This window comes from Homalodisca vitripennis, chromosome 1, assembly GCF_021130785.1.
Source record: "Homalodisca vitripennis isolate AUS2020 chromosome 1, UT_GWSS_2.1, whole genome shotgun sequence".
In the NCBI taxonomy this organism is placed as follows: Eukaryota; Metazoa; Arthropoda; class Insecta; order Hemiptera; family Cicadellidae; genus Homalodisca; species Homalodisca vitripennis.
Window position 1 is genome coordinate 84,188,603 of NC_060207.1, and position 16,951 is coordinate 84,205,553.

Sequence of the window (16,951 nt, forward strand, 5' to 3'; positions counted from 1 at the left end):
TACACTCAATTATCTTTATTTAAAATGAAAATTAACTTGAATTATATTTTAATAATGTGAAAATGAATCTTTGTTAGGCAATGAAGAAAGATTCAATGTCCAAAAGTTGCCATAATGGTGCTCACTGTCAAGCATAATTTTATCACCTTAATTGGAATTTGAGCTCATATCAGACATCAAAGTTATTCAATATTAAATAAATATATAAAAAATAAATTTGAGAATTAATCTGCATAAAAAAATATTCAAAATGACAAGACCCATATATTAACAATATGTTTTACATGGTTAGTCATAGTCAAAGTATGTATATATTAATAACGTTTGCTAAAAAGTTACAGAGACATAACATCAACCTGTTATAATGTCATACTAATCCTAGAGTTAATACTAAAATCAGTAATATTTCAATTAATAGTATTATTAAAAATACTGAATATTTTTTCCAAGAAAGTTTCATATAAGATTTTTAAACATTTTAAAGTAGTTATCAAAAGTGTGTGAAAGTTACAAAAATATTACTTGTAAAATAAAACAACAATAAATAATATTTAGTCTGTAATAAAGTACCTGATGAAATGATTAGACCAATTACAGTTTTTATAAATATACAAATAACGTTATAAATGTAACTACGCTAAAAGACTTTACTTTTTAAGAGTTCATCAAACTGAGGGTTAACATGGCTTTAAAAACACTCTGTATGGGAACTTCAAATAATAGATATGTAAATAGACTGCATTTTAGAACAACCAAATAAACTGATTTAAAGAAGCACTTGATAAAATGTAGAACAATTTTAAAATTCCTTATGAATAAAGGAAGGATAAAAAAAATTAATAGGCTGAATTAAAAAAAATAACATAAAAAGTAAAAGAAATCATAGTTTATATAAATTTTACTAAAAAGCCAAACTCCTTTGTTAAGAACTAGGCAAAGACTATGTCTTGTGATAGTCTTTTAATAAATGCTTAAAAGTGGTACGTCATTGTACAGTTTGTCGGTCACATGTACAACAAGAAAATTAGTTGTAGGATCATGTGGTCAAATATTGTACATGTGAGGTACTACGATGCCATTTGCTGCATCGATCTAAACATGTTGTCTGGAAACAGCCAAGAAAGCCATCTACATGGAGTCTCAGCACGAGGGAGCTCTGCAGCGTCTGTATCAACTGGAGGACAGCTCCCGGCACCAGCGTCGCCAGACCACTGAGGAGACCGTAAGCCAGGCACCTGTGTTCACACAGCCCGTCCGAGACTTGCGCACTGCAGAAAATCAGGCAGCGCACTTTGAGGCTCGGCTGATACCGGTCGGAGATGCCAGACTTAAAGTGGAATGGCTGCGCAATGGTGTACCAATACAGGCCTGTGAGTAACTTTACTTGAAATGTATACTTATCTATTTTTGATTGCAACTTCAGGTATTTCAAATATACATTTCCCTACTATTAAGTTGTAGTGAAATAAATCCACCATCAGTGTAATATGCACTTTCAATCAAATAACATTTTAATAATTTTTTTAAAGTTAATTGAAAATTATTATATATATTAATTACTTTTAAAGTATTATTTAAGACAATCAACTATCAGTGATGGTACATTTTCATAGATTTGTAGCCTAAGTAAATTTAATAGTATTGTTTTCTTTCTTTCATTTTGCGTTGGTTTATGTGATTGTAACATTTTAAGATTGTAACACAAATTAAAAGAATAATAATAGGAGAAGAAAAGACTCATGAAAAGAATGTTAGTACCAAAAATATTGATCTCTTTTAATGCACCATACTCCCCCATTCATAAGATCATGGGCAACAAAAATAGTGGGATTAGTTACTTTTGTTCTCGAGACAAAAAAAATTAAATGGTAATAAAAAGTTATGGTTAGTTGGGCTGAGGAACAGATTAGGTTACTAAAATGTATGTAATATTCAGGTACAAAAAAATTCTAGCTGTTCTAAATCACCATTAAAAATGAACATTCTCTATTATGGTAGTGAATGTTTACTGAATAGTATTATATCTCTATTAAAATTTGTTTTAATTTGATTGACAAATCTTCTGGTGGCAGTGAAAATAAAGCTCTTACATTATATTACATGTTAAATTATAAAATGTAATGATACTAACGTTTCTCTGTTTTTACGGTGACTATAAATGTTCACAGCTAACCGAGTGACAACAATGCATGATTTTGGCTACGTGGCCCTGAACATGAAGTATGTCTATCCTGAAGACTCAGGCACCTACACTTGCCGAGCAGTCAATGACCTTGGAGAGGCTGTCACCTCTGCCACCCTTGTAGTGCAATGTGAGTATTGATTGGAACAAGACATTTTGAGAGGTAAAAACAGCAGGGGGTTTTCTTTGGATATAATACTCCATTACAGTTTAAAATACAAAATGTTGATATTTGTAAGGTCATTATGTACTATGATTTATGTTACATGGCCAATTTCCTGTTGTATATAGCTATTTACTCTGTAATCCTTAGATAGTATGGTTTTTTAATTGCTAGCATGATACTTTAGAGTAATGTTACAAAATTGTTTTATAAAATAACTTAATGAAGCCTTTCTTTTTAATTTTTTAAAACTATGTTTTATAAGTAATACAGTGGGAAAACAATGATGCCTGGCTGATCATAGTTGTGTCTACTTACAGACCAATGATAGTGGTCTGACACAAATTCAATCCAAGTTTTTATCAGCCTAAGTATAGTTGTATACACTTAAATGTTTTAAAACCAATAAATTAGTTTTAAAATGTTCTGGATTATTACATATTTTATTTTTATTTTTATTTTCTTACATACTTCTACTAAGTAATACTGATTAGTAACTTTTTGGTATCTTTCAATTGATAAAAAAGTATTTCTTTAGAAGGAAAAAAAAATGAAAAGTTTCATTATTGGAGGAAATGAGCAATGCTATGAATCAGCATTGTAATGGTATTATTTAGCGTTATAATTTCCCAGAAATATTCTGCATACTGTTTTCATCATGCAAATATTTTGTCAAACAATTGAAAGATTTCTGAAACTGACACTAGCATAATATTTTTTCTTTCTGTAGTATACTAATTTGTGTAAGGATCTGTCAGTTTTACAATTAATTAAATAGTGTTAAAAACACCTTTCTGTGGTATGTTATCATTTATTTTGGAAATTTTACAGAGATAATTACGCATTAAGCATTACTATAAAAATATTCTTGTAACTAAGATATAGAGAATCACATTTTTAGATAAGTCCTCAACAGATTCACTTAATGATGCAATCATTTGCAGCGAAAGAGTCACTTTTGTTGGAGACCCAACATCAGCAGGCGCTACAGAAAATCCAAATGCTTGAAGACTCCAGCCGCTACCAGCGCCGTGAGGAGGCTGAGACCATCGTTACTCAGGCGCCCAAATTCACAGTCCAGCTCAACGGCCCATCAGAGCTGGTGGAGGGACAGAGCGCACATTATGAGAGTCGTATTGAACCTTACCCTGATGCCAATCTCAAGGTTGAATGGTTCTTCAATGGACAGCCACTTCAAACTGGTGGGTGTCATTTTATAACTGTTCATTCCATCACGTTAAAGCATTCACAAGTTAGAGAAAATTTTTGTTATATGGCCATGAAAAAATCTTTTATTTTAATAAATATGTGGACTGATATAATATTTCACATATAAAGTGTGAACCTTGCTCTAAAAACTACAAGGCCTACCTAATATAAAATTGGTGCCACTTGTCTGGAAAGTGTTTACAATTCAGAATTTCAATTAACTCCTGGAAATCATAAACACTGCAGATGTCAATGTTACCTACCCATTTTATAAAATTACATTTTCATGTACAATTATACATTTCTTGCTTTATAATAATAATGCTTTAGGAAAATCCATACATACATAAGAAAATTCTCTTTACTAAACAAATTTTTACAGGTCACCGCTTTAGGACAACTTATGACTTTGGTTTTGCTGCCCTGGATGTGCTGACTGTATACGGAGAGGACTCTGGAGAATATACCTGCCGAGCCACCAACAAGCTCGGACATGCCCAGTCTTCTGTTAAACTCAACGTTAAATGTGAGTAAAATTATAATCTTGAGTCCACAATGTTGTTTTTGGAAATATGTCAAAAATCTCAAAAACACAGCCTTCCAATCTGCAACGTTAAAAACCTAAAGCTATTTCACAAATGATTTATTTTTGGGTGGTCAATAATTGTAAATCTTTTAGAAAGAACTATTTTTAAACACCAAATTTTATTAAGACAAAATAAATTCATAATGACAATTTGCTATGAGCCAGGTAATGAATGCTATTGGGTGTGATGTTTTAAAGTTTTTTCTATTGTAATGTATAAATTTCTTTGAATTAACTCAATAAACTATAACATAAATTCATCTAAAATTGATGATAGAGGAGTACATGTCAATTTTGTACGAGTTTGGCTTCTTAATGTTTTGCCTTTTATTATTATTTTTTATTAAGGGGGGTGTATTGAAACAACCTTGAGTTTTAGCCTTTAAGAACAGGGTTAAATCTCAAACACTTATAAGATATTTATTTTTGGATACAAAACTATAGAAGATGTTTAGTTTTAAAAATATGATTAACATGCATATAAATGCTTTTGAGATTTTCCTGTATAGTGAATGTTTAAACAATAAAGTGTAAAAGTTATGGAAAAATGAATAACACTATTCAATAAACTAAACAGTACATGGATGCTTATGAACTGTATCTTTAAAATGAGAATTTTTTTAATTCTCTGACAAAAATAAGAGCGTAGAAGTGTTTGAGACTTAACATTGTTCTCAAGGAGCAAAAATCAAGATGACCACAACTATATTTCACTCTTAAAACATTATAATCTTAAAATAACTGCATATTTTATTAAAAAAAAAGAGTGTAGGATTGATTATTTAAGTTTTAAATTTCCTTATCTCATTGAAAATTCCAATATTAAAAATTGATTTATTAGTATCAGCATTAAAAATATTTTACACTTAACATGTTTTAAGTAATATTTGCATTAAAGAGAGAATATATTTTCTTACCTTAGTTGTGTTCCAGGTTACATTAGTTTATTAGTTGCTCTCAAACTGATAATTTATCCTGCAGCAAAATCCTCTATCATCCGAGACACTCAGCACGAGGGAGCACTCCAGAAGATCCAGTATCTGGAGGATGAGTCTCGCTACAAGCGCACAACCACAGAGGAGGTGGCTGTTGCGGAGAAGCCACAGTTTGGTCGCCCACTCAAGAACATCGAACATCTGCCTGAGGGTCGCAGCGCTCATCTGGAGGCCACCCTGACACCTGTCAATGATCCCACCATGAAGGTGGAGTGGTACTGCAATGGCAGGCCTATTCCTCAAGGTGAGATTGCTCAGTTTTGTTAAATATTCCTTCTAACTTTAAAATGCATCTTAAAACTTCATTTGTTAACTAAAGGCTAACTATAAAAATTCTTATTTATAATAAAACCTTGCTTCATTTTTCAAAATCAATTAAATAAATAACCTAATGTTATACATTTCAGGACATCGTTTCAAGACTACATATGACTTTGGCTTTGTGGCCTTGGATATTCTCTATGCCTATGCAGAAGATTCTGGCACCTATATGTGCAAGGCGAGGAATGCCGTGGGAGAAGCTGTCACCACTTGCTCTGTCACTGTTGATTGTAAGTACACATTCTTTTTGACAAATCATTTATTTTTACATTCTTACATATTTCCATTAAATAATGATATCACTTATTTATATGAGACTTTTATTTGATTACTACCTATTGACTAGAAGAGAATTTATTTTATATGGATCTTCATAAACAGTTGGTTAAACATTATTGAACACAAATTCTCAGATATTTTGTGGAATGAAGTATGTGATATATTACAATTTTACAGCCAAGTCCGGACTACAATTGGACACCCTGGACGAACAGAGACTCCAGAAGATCCGAGACCTGGAGAACTACCAGAGACCAGAGAAGGTAGAAGTGGAACCAGTCGGCCAGAAGCCTGTGTTCATCACACCACTCAACAGGTCAGTAGATGGACAGACAACAGAGAGCAGATGTACAGTTGAAATGTGACTCACAGCAGTTAGATTGAGAATTAATAAAATATTTTGGAGATCAACTTATCTTTTTAAATTGGAAGATATTAGACTGAATTGACATAATAATAATAAAAATTGTACTTAAATATTCAAAAGAATATTGACCTCAATTAAAAAAAAACTATAACGTGCAGAACAAAGATCAATCCTCATCTACTCTCACAGATATCAACAGTGTATGTTGTTACTGATGTCTAAATTGACCCAGTGTTGTTTATGGATCTTAGAGGATAACTAATAGCAGCTAATTTATAAAGATGTTTGTGATTGAATTATGATTTGAGGGTAATTTTTAAAAATTAGCACTTGACGTAGAATTAAAATTATTGATTGTATATAGAAAATATAGGTTGGTTTGAAAGTATTCTTGTTTTGCCAAATAATAAAATTTTATTTAATTCTTTGAAATTGTTAACCATGGTATAGTTCATCTAAGTTTTATTTTCAGAGATTAATATTTTGTGAGTAAATTATCATTCTAAATGTTAACCTCTGTTTTAAAATACATTGATTGCGGACACACCTAATGGGCGCAGCATTATATTGAAGGTGTCAATGAATACAAGTACCTACTGAAGAGCTGGAGCTATTAATTTTCTTTTTCCCAACAGCTTAACTGCTCTGAAGGAGGGTGATCATGCTCACTTGGAGTGCAGAGTGGAGCCTATTAATGATCCAAACATGAAAATTGAATGGTTTGTGAATGGAGTTGCCATCCGAGCAGGCCATCGCTTCCGCACAACTCATGACTTCGGCTATGTAGCCTTAGATGTACTGTACACTTGGGGCGAAGATACTGGCACCTACATGTGCAAGGCCAGCAACTTGCTGGGAGAGGCTATCAACACTACTACCATCAACGTGCAATGTGAGTAAACAGAACATTCTGGATTTTTGAATTTTGTCTCTAGAACCAATGATTGTGAAAAAAATTTATCCTGTGAAATTGAACCGATAAGTATGTGTTAAAAATCCATGTTTTATTAAATTTGTATAATACTTTTACCATAAATAATTAATTTTTAAGATTTGTCATCTCAAATGGCAACTAAAAAAAATGCACTAAACGCCTCATAACTTAAAAACTTTGAAAGAGTGACATTGTGAATTATCTCAATTTAATATTACAATGGCACTAAAACTCATATTAGTTACTCAAATTAACAAAATGTGTATTATGTAAGAATGTTGAGTTTACAATGAGAATTGCAGGTTAAACCATTATTTTTAACAATCATTCAAGGTTTATTTAATTTTTTTCACTTAATTTTACTACATATGTAAGACTTTCAGAATTTTTAAAGACTATATGAAAGTAATTGTAAAATACTAGGTAGTCTATGCATGAACCCAAATCATTAATTTTATCAACATTTACTGACAAACCTTACTTTTGTGAACATTTAGCTCGCCGCAGTGTCTACCTTGACACTCAACATCCTGAGGGACTGGAGAAGATCCGAGAGCTGGAGGCTCAAGGTCATACTGCTCGATTGGAGATTGAGGAACCAGTCCCCACTCCACCCAAGTTTGTCACTGAGCTCAGAGTAAGTTTTATTTGTACTTTTTCATATACTGAAGTACTCTGAAAATTAATTTTTTATTTTTGTTCCTAATTACAGCAATATTACTAACAGTATTCTTTGATAATTAACAAATACTAAATTTCCCAAATTATATATTATATAAAATAGTATCATAACTCTAAATATTTGTGAATATTATCAGTTGAGATGGAATTATCTTTAATATAAATGAAACCGATAACACTAAATATGAAAATCACTTTTTAGGGAACAACGGAAGTAATGGAAGGGGCAACTGCCCACTTTGAGTGCCAAGTGGAACCTCTTCATGACTCTAACCTGAGAATTGAGTTCTACCACAATGGCAAGCCTCTGCCATCTGCTTCTCGGTTCCACATCACATTTGACTTTGGCTATGTGGCTCTGGATATTGGCCACTGTGTGCCAGAGGATGCTGGAGAGTACAGCGTCAAGGCAATTAACAACCTAGGACAGTGTACTTCATCTATTAACCTCAAGGTCATCGGTAAGTCTTCAAACAGGTCTCACAAAACCCAACATTTGCCATAAAGTTGAATCAAATAAATACTAATTATATTTTAAGCTACAATTTGGGGTTTTTGTTATAATTAGTAAGAAAAAGCAAACAATTACCATTGGGTTATAAGATTTTATTACACTGCACACAACACATGTTCAACATTACACCATCTTCACAGTGTACAAATACTCTCTATAACAAAATAAATAATCAATGAAATATGTATTTACATATTGCAACATTTCAAACAGGAATTCATGGAAAATATAGATTGCAAACAATTGAATACATAAAAATTATACTTTTAGTTTACACTCAAGATCATGAAAATATTGTGAATGCAAATTTAAAAATCAATATAAGAACAATTTTTGAGAAAATTATGGCATTAAATAAAAAAAAACTTATCTGAATTACAACTGTGTCACTAAAATACAAAACTGACATACTTTTGAAGTGGTCAACATGTCAATATTTGTTTTTTTCTATTTATTTTGTTAAAGAGGTTATAATTTTTTATACTGTGAAGATGGCATAACAAGACACTGAAACACCTGTTTTGTTCAGAATAATTCAATACAGAGCAGCAGTGAAGGTATTCACAACATTTTGTTATAGCTAGACAGTTAATATACAATAGTTTATTTATATGCACTCATGGAGTTTGAATAAAATCATTTAACACTAGCAGTGCTTCAAAAATATACATGGTGATGTATTAGACTTTGCAGCTATGCATTTGTAATGTTTATAGAAAGATTAAATTGAGTTAGTATATAAAATATGTAGTACATAATACTATGAATATTATCTTCTCAATTACATTTAAAAAATGTAACAAAATAGTTTCATGTTATGTACCAAGGTTTGAGCTCTTTGTACTAAAGATTCTGGTTCCTCAAAACCAAAAATATTCGGTTTTGATTGATATCGTGGTTTAACACTTAAAAGATTAACCTTTCAGTTATTATTCTCTACTAAGGCATAATGCCAAGTATGAAATTGTACCTTTTCTGGTAACGACTCTCTCATAATGCACTGGTGCACTGATAGGTTTCATACAAATGACATAAAAGTTCCACTAGTTAAAATTGGAAAACATTTCTTTTAACAACTTATTTAGAAGTTAAGAATATGTTTTAAATTATTCAAAATAATTCTCATGAAGTTATTCTAAATGAATTATTAATGCTTAACTTGAATCTGTAACAAAAGTGACAATAGTGTTGCAAAAAATATAGGTAAAAGGTTCAGTATACATAATAATTTATATTATTTCAAGAATTAACTCCAAAAATATGCTTAGAGTGAATGATTTTCATAGTTTGGTATCTTAAGTCTAACTGTGTGTTGCAGCCAAGGGTAGTATCATCCTGGATTCTCAGAGACCGGAAGGTCTGGAGAAGATCCGTCAACTGGAGGAGGCTCAGCCATTCCAGAGGCCAGAGGTTCCTGAGCCTGTTACCAGGCAGCGCCCTGTGTTCACACAGCCCTTACAGAACATTGACTCCATTGCTGAGGGTGCAACAGCTCACTTTGAGTGTCGTCTGATCCCCGTTGGAGACCCTACTCTCAAGGTTGAATGGTTCCGCAATGAGAAACCTCTGGAGACCAGTGAGTTCATGTATTATATTATTAGTCTATAGTTCTATAGTTTGCAAGTTTAAACCTTATACTCATCTGCCATCTAATTTGCCAATCACTGTTGAACAGTTGTTTTAACGTTATCATTTACATGACGTTCTCTAAAAACTTTATGAAGATCATATTTTGAAACTTGAGTTAGCTTATTAGATAGTTAACAATAAAAATAATCTGTTTGCTTTAACATTTACTTAGATTTTTTGCATAAAATCTTTAATAATGATAGGTGACCATCCACTATGCACCCCATCATGAATTTTGTATGGTCATCTTTTTGAATCATGTTGCACATTTATTTACATCTCTTATGTAATGTTTTCTTGATACAATCTGCTAATTAAACATTTTTTCTTTTCAAATGTTTTATATTTATTAAGAAATTTCATGGAGCCTAATTGGATTTTATAACCTGCTAATGACACATGGCTAATAAACTGCTTATAAATTTGGACCTTTTTCATGGATTTTGCATTCTGAAAACAAATTTCACTGAGCTTGTCAGTTGTCTGAATTGTTTTAAATAAGCTCAAATGAATATAAACACAAACGCCTCCCCAATGATGGCTGACTAATAGTTGTAGACATTCAGAGCATCTATGCAGGTAAGCAAAGTCAGCACTAGAGTGGTTAAATTTTAAGTGCTGCTTACTAAATAAGTTTCATAATTTATCTTAATCCTTCCTTGTTTCATAGGTTACCATAAAATCAGATCTAATCATATTTTTTACAGGTTCCCGTATCACCAAGACCCACGACTTTGGCTTTGTGTCCTTGGATTTGACTCATGTGCGCAGCGAGGATGAAGGAGTGTACATGTGTAGAGCTTCCAACGCTTTGGGAGAGGCTGTCACCACTGCGTCCATGAAAATCAAGAGTATGTCTCATTTAACATTATCTGTTTGAGTGGAAAATATCAAAGAACTTGAAGGTTATGAGATGCGTACAAAATATTGTAAAGAGTTATGATCATTCCTCTCTAGCATGTTGTAATTCACTCATTTGGTATAATATATTTAAAACTAACTACACAGTAACCATTATTATAACTTATTGCCACAGACCTAAATAAGTTGATTTATATAAAACATTTTCTTTGTTAATTCAAAATAGATGATGATCACTTTAATAATGTTTGTTTATTAGTATTAAATATTCAAATCTATGATAATTTGTTAAAACCAAATAAAGTCACAGCAATTTTTTCAATTGATGTTCATTCATTGTATCATCAAAAGAATGAAATAGTTGAGAATCACAATCAACTAGGTTGGACTTAATGTTAGATGTATCTGTGATAAAACTAGTATTGTTCATTTACAGGACTCATGCTATGGTATTTTAAGCCTGATATAAGTTATTATTGAGATTGATAGGTAATGAAAACCTTTATTATATCACCATAATTAGTACATATTAAACATCTATTAAGGAATGAGTATATTGTAGATGTTTGTAAAACACTCTTCATCATCACACCTTTCCATTCTTTCATATTAAAGAAAATGCTTATTGTAAAGATTTATTGAGTTAATAGCTGTACATGAGTTGTCTACACAACAAGATGACCATTTTTACCCAAGATTTAAAAATATTTAGTCTCCTGGGTGAAAAGTATTTTAGTATCATAATATGATAAAAATGTCTTACTTTTGTTTGCAGCCAAGGCAGACATCCAGCTTGATACTCTCCACCAGGAAGGTATGCGCAAGATACAACAGCTGGAGTCTCGTGCACCAACACGCGAGGATGAGCCTGAGCGTACGTTTGACAAGCCCATCTTCACACAGCTGCTCACTGGTCCCTCAGAGCTATGGGAAGGCCAGCATGCTCACTTTGAGTGTCGGGTTGTGCCTGTGGGTGACCCTACCCTCCGGTTCGAGTGGTACGTCAACGGCGTTGAACTCAAGATGGGTGAGGATTCCATATTTGCTACACTATATGTCCCTAATCTGCTAGTCTTTTATGGTTTTATAGAAAATTCATCTTTCTATAAAAGAGCCTTTTTAAGGGTTTTTACTCTATATTGATTTCAGATGTCAGAGGACTAACAATAACAGTCAGCCAATATCCAGGTAGAAATAAATATTTTTAAACTTTGGTGCTGGCTGAAATTCTTGATCTTCTGTCCTATCCTTCTCTTACAATTAAATTGTCAAAATAAATCATTTTTAAGTATACCTAATAATGTGCACTATGTAAACATTAAAAATATACTTTAGATTGCATGATATTAAAAAAAACCGTAAACTTTACCAAATTTCAGCTAAATATGAAAATAAACTGAAACCAATTATTTAATTTTTTGCATATTGAGTTACTATTGCAAAGGATATAATTTAAAACTCAAATTATTTTTTAAACCACATATTTTAATTATCTTAAGCATTAGAGGGGAATTGGTTTTTTTCCTTTCTGAGAAATTTATATGTAAGCTCTTCAAGAATGAGAGATTTCTTTTGTATTATTTATGATTTATGACACAGTACTATTAAATGTGTATAATTTATTATTTAGTACCAGCATAAGCAGCCTTACATTATAAAATAACCTATCATGTCACAGGTTCTCGGTTCCGCACAACTCATGACTTTGGCTTTGTGACACTGGACATCATGTCCACAGTCCAGGAGGACTCTGGGGTCTACATGTGCAAGGCCATCAACAGAGCAGGGGAGGCTGTGTCTTCTGCTTCCCTCAAGGTCAAAGGTGAGTGTCATGTAGGCTCTAGCATACAGAGCCATTAGCAACATACTTATTTGAGGTGTTAAACAGAAGGATTAATTTTTTAAGAACTGACTTCTAAAACTCACCCAAAATAAAACTTCTGGTACCTTATTACTGATTTATATGATTATATTATATTTTGTTTTGAAATTTGTATTTTAATTAGTTTACTGTAGGTACTCGGTTTTGGAGCTTAGGAGTAAAGAAAGTCTTGACTTCCTAACTCCAGAGGTCATGGAGTTAATAACATTTTACAAATGGGTTTGAATCATTTGCCCTTAAACTAATTTAAGTTTCACAAAATGAATAGTCCACTGACATATCAAAATTATTTCTCCTTTAATAAATGGACAAAATTGGTGTTCTGTGAAAACTGTATTTAACCATTGAGAAACTGTATACAGTGTAGAATATAAATATTATTTCTTATCTAGATAATGCCTATACAATAATAAAGTTTAATTCTTTGAGGTTCAGTTGAAATTCAATGCTGTTTTGTGCATTACAGCCAAGTCCACCATCATGGGTGAGCCACTACAACCAGATGCTTGGCAGAAGATCCAACTGAAAGAGGCTGAGATGAATAAGGTGCCTCCAATGTTTGTGGACACGACACCCCAACAGGCTCCAGTATTCACCACACACCTGCAGAGCATGGACAAACTGACGGAAGGTCAACATGTGTACCTGGAGGCCCAAGTCGAGCCTCGAACTGACCCGAACCTGCGCATTGAATGGTTCAAGAATGGTCTAAGCCTCACCACTGGTAGGTTTAATTTGCAGTTAAATATTCTAGTAAAAACAATTGTTCTTAACTGTTTTTGATCAAACAATAAGTGTTTCCCATTTTACATAAACACAAGAAAAAGTTCATATGACTTGAAAATAATTTCAAAAACTTAGGTGAGTTATAAAAATATTCTTTTCTGCCAAAATAGTTTTTATTCTAACCTAAAATTTTAAAATGTTTAAGATGTGGATTTTGTACAGATTGTTTAATAATTACATTCAAGACAATATTGCTTTAAAATATTATATCTTAAATGTGTATTAAGGAGCTCTGTTTCCATGTGATACATAATTAAACATGAAAAGAATGGATGATTAGACAGGAACAAATGATGTTACAATTAATTGTATGGCTGAAACTACTATCTCAACAAACATAACAACATCACAGTCTGTATTAAAACCGTTAATGTCAGGGGTTATTTTATAGTTTGGTCAAGATTGATTCAGTGTCTTTTCAACATATTTTTTACTTTAACAAAGGATAATTCACAGATGATACTTCTGTAAGTTCTGTGACAAAAGTAGATCTTAACACTATATTCATCATGATTACTGTATAGGAGCCAGACTGAGGAGCACCTTTGACTTTGGCCTTGTGACCCTGTCCATCAACTCTCTGAGAGCTGATGACTCGGCTATCTACACTTGCAAGGCTACCAACTTGCTGGGAGAGGCTGTGTCCACTTGCACACTAAAGATTGAAGGTTGGTAGTCTTGTCATCAACAGCTATCTAACCCCCAAATTGGTTGTGCATTAACACTATTTTTAGCATTTTTAAGCTGTTTGTAAGACTATTATGCACTATAGTCAATATTATTCATGATCATTTAAAGTGTTTAATCTAAACACAGAAACTGGTTAAGTTGGTATCAGTTTTACTTAGAATGTTATAATGATCACCAAACTCTGATGATAAAATTTTTCAGACAAGCACTGGTTGTTGGGCAAGCCCTTACATCCAGAGGCCCTGCCCCTCATTGAGGCCCTAGAAGGCCCTAAACCCAAGGCTCCTGAAGGACCTGAACCAGTGTATGAGAACCCAGTCTTTATCTCTCATCTGAACAACGTAGAATGCAAGGAGGGTGAAAATGTTCACTTCGAGTGTCATGTGGAACCTTCCAAAGATCCTACAATGAATATCGGTAAGGAATTTTTGCGTTTCACTTATATTTTAAACACGCTTTCTGCAAACAAGTATATTATCTCAGTAGATCCAGTCATGTAGTTAAGGAAATGATTTGTTATGTAACATGTTTGGATTACTTAATTTACTTATGTTTCTATTCCTGTTATCAGTGTATGGCTCACACATATGATACTTGTTTCATGACAAAAGTCCTTCAATAAATGTAAAAGAATACACACATATGAGATAAAAATATACGAAAGGATATACGTAGTAATTTTAGATTTTTTATGTTTATACGGTTAGTATTTTAATACAAGGGATCTCAGGCAAGAGTTCTCTTTATTTGTTTATCTGTGGATTGAGCTATTTATAATTTGTGCCACTGCACATGATGCTAGGTAGCCATGCTGATTTTAAAAATACCTTGCGACAGAATGTAAAATCATGATCAACTAATTGGCAAACAATTTATTACTTAATTATGTCACATAGAATGGTACGTGAACGGCAAGCCATTGCCCAGTGGATCTCGCTACAAGTCAACATATGATTTCGGCTATGTCTCATTGGATATCAATCACGCATACGCTGAGGACTCTGGTGTTTACATGTGTAAGGCTACCAACAGCAAGGGCCAAGCCTCCACTTCCGGTTCTCTCAGATGCACTGGTGAGTTTTATGACAAACTACCACCATTCTTCCAATGTTTTATTCTTTACTTAATGGGCTTGTAACAAATACAGTTTAGTAAAATGTAGTGTGTTTATAATAGTTCCAGGATATTAGATGGTTTGGCTATATTACAGTAATTATAGTCCATAGAATTATTTCTTTATTTTTTCTGCTGCATCAAATAATGCTAACTATTTATACTTGTTTATGGTCAGGAATATAACACATGTTAAAATGGAATAATGTCACTTATTTTAACTGATCTAAAACCTTAATTTTAGTTTAAAAAACTGATAAGTTTATTAATATTAATTTTTGTAATACATTTTGAACATACTTTTACTAACATTTATTGCCTTGCATACTCACACAAATTTAATTAAGTTAAAGTATATTAATTCTTAATTAATCTTAGACTAGTAAATGCTTCTAGCTACTAATGCTGTACTTTGCTTTGCTTACTAATAACACTGCTAATTTCCAGTTCTTAAAGTAAAAGATGATCAGTTTTCTGCCTCTCTTGCATATGGCAGTAAAGAGGTTCAGCTACAGGCTTATGAGCACCAAGAGGCATCGAAAGTATCGAGCACGTTTGCTTCCTCCTTCACCATGTCCTCTAGTCAGAAGTTTATGAGAGAGGAAACACAATTCCAGCAGTATTCCACTTCTGTAACGGAAAAACACAAACCCTCGTTAGTAGCTCATGAAGATGTTAAAATTATACAAAACTTGGAACTGATGAAGGTGAGACTCAAAGGCCCCCAGACCACAAATATCCCGGACGATGATGGTGAAACCGCAGATGAAACAGTGCAAGAGACTGTAGGGATTCCACGGAGGCTGACTCTTCCAGATATAGATGTTGCTCATGATGTACAGCTGAAGACTTATAATCAGATGGAAATCTCAGAGAAAATAATGATGTCTTCCAAAAGTAGAAGATTTTCCACACACACGGAGGAAACATCAGCTCATATCCAAGTAGCAGAAATTCTCGAGGGGGGAATAGGAGAAGTTATTTCCATGCAAGAAATTCTGGGTATGAATTATGAGTAAATTACCCTCTGTTCGTGTCTGCATTGTTTGATTTTGGATCCTGAGAAATGCTCCTGCATTGGTTTTCCTGGTGACTGTGGGAGTAGAATACTTAAAAACACTTAAGTTGTACATCAAATACAAAAAAATAAAAATTACAGTATTGAACATTTTATTTTGAACTTTAACTAACAAAGTATATGATACATCCCTATATAGTAGAGAGACTTTAACACACTCACTTAGTGTCATTTAAGTTACTTATTCATTTGTTTATTCTTTTTAATATATGATTTTTTCATGTTGTTTTAATCTATCCTGAAAGAATCCTACAGTTGCATTTTTTGATGAGATGATTTGTTGCATCTCAATGCACTTTTTACATGACTGTATGTGTCCGTACCATTGGTGTCTTTTTTGTTTTTCTTTTCCTGTACTTTAACACATTCATTTTACATGTACATAAAACCCTTACCAACATGAATATTATGTAATACTAGGTTTATTATTTTTATGTTTTAAATTTTTTAACGAATGTTTCATGAATTTAGTTTCAACATTTCACAATTTATAGTCTACATTAGTTTTACATTAATTTATAATGTTAAGTATAAAATTTCAATCTATGAAGGGACATGCTCCATACAATTTCAGATTCTTGGTGTCATATATTTTATTAACATCTATTACAACTTCCCATGAATTTTATTATTTCAGTGACATGTTGGAACAATTTTAATTACAAACATGAAGACAACAAA

The 16,951-nt window shown here is 32.5% G+C and overlaps 1 protein-coding gene across 1 annotated transcript in view; it reads left to right on the forward strand.

The window, feature by feature from the left end:
- Positions 1-16,951, forward strand: part of LOC124365929 (titin-like) — a 256,928-nt gene that overhangs the window by 57,379 nt on the left and 182,598 nt on the right. The window contains 18 exon segments of the mRNA XM_046822067.1: positions 1,116-1,370; positions 2,169-2,312; positions 3,290-3,547; positions 3,937-4,080; positions 5,122-5,379; positions 5,543-5,686; positions 5,913-6,051; positions 6,738-6,994; positions 7,534-7,673; positions 7,920-8,178; positions 9,550-9,807; positions 10,568-10,711; positions 11,497-11,748; positions 12,400-12,543; positions 13,070-13,327; positions 13,914-14,057; positions 14,281-14,496; positions 14,976-15,152. Of these exon segments, the coding sequence (XP_046678023.1) occupies positions 1,116-1,370; positions 2,169-2,312; positions 3,290-3,547; positions 3,937-4,080; positions 5,122-5,379; positions 5,543-5,686; positions 5,913-6,051; positions 6,738-6,994; positions 7,534-7,673; positions 7,920-8,178; positions 9,550-9,807; positions 10,568-10,711; positions 11,497-11,748; positions 12,400-12,543; positions 13,070-13,327; positions 13,914-14,057; positions 14,281-14,496; positions 14,976-15,152 (3,591 nt within the window).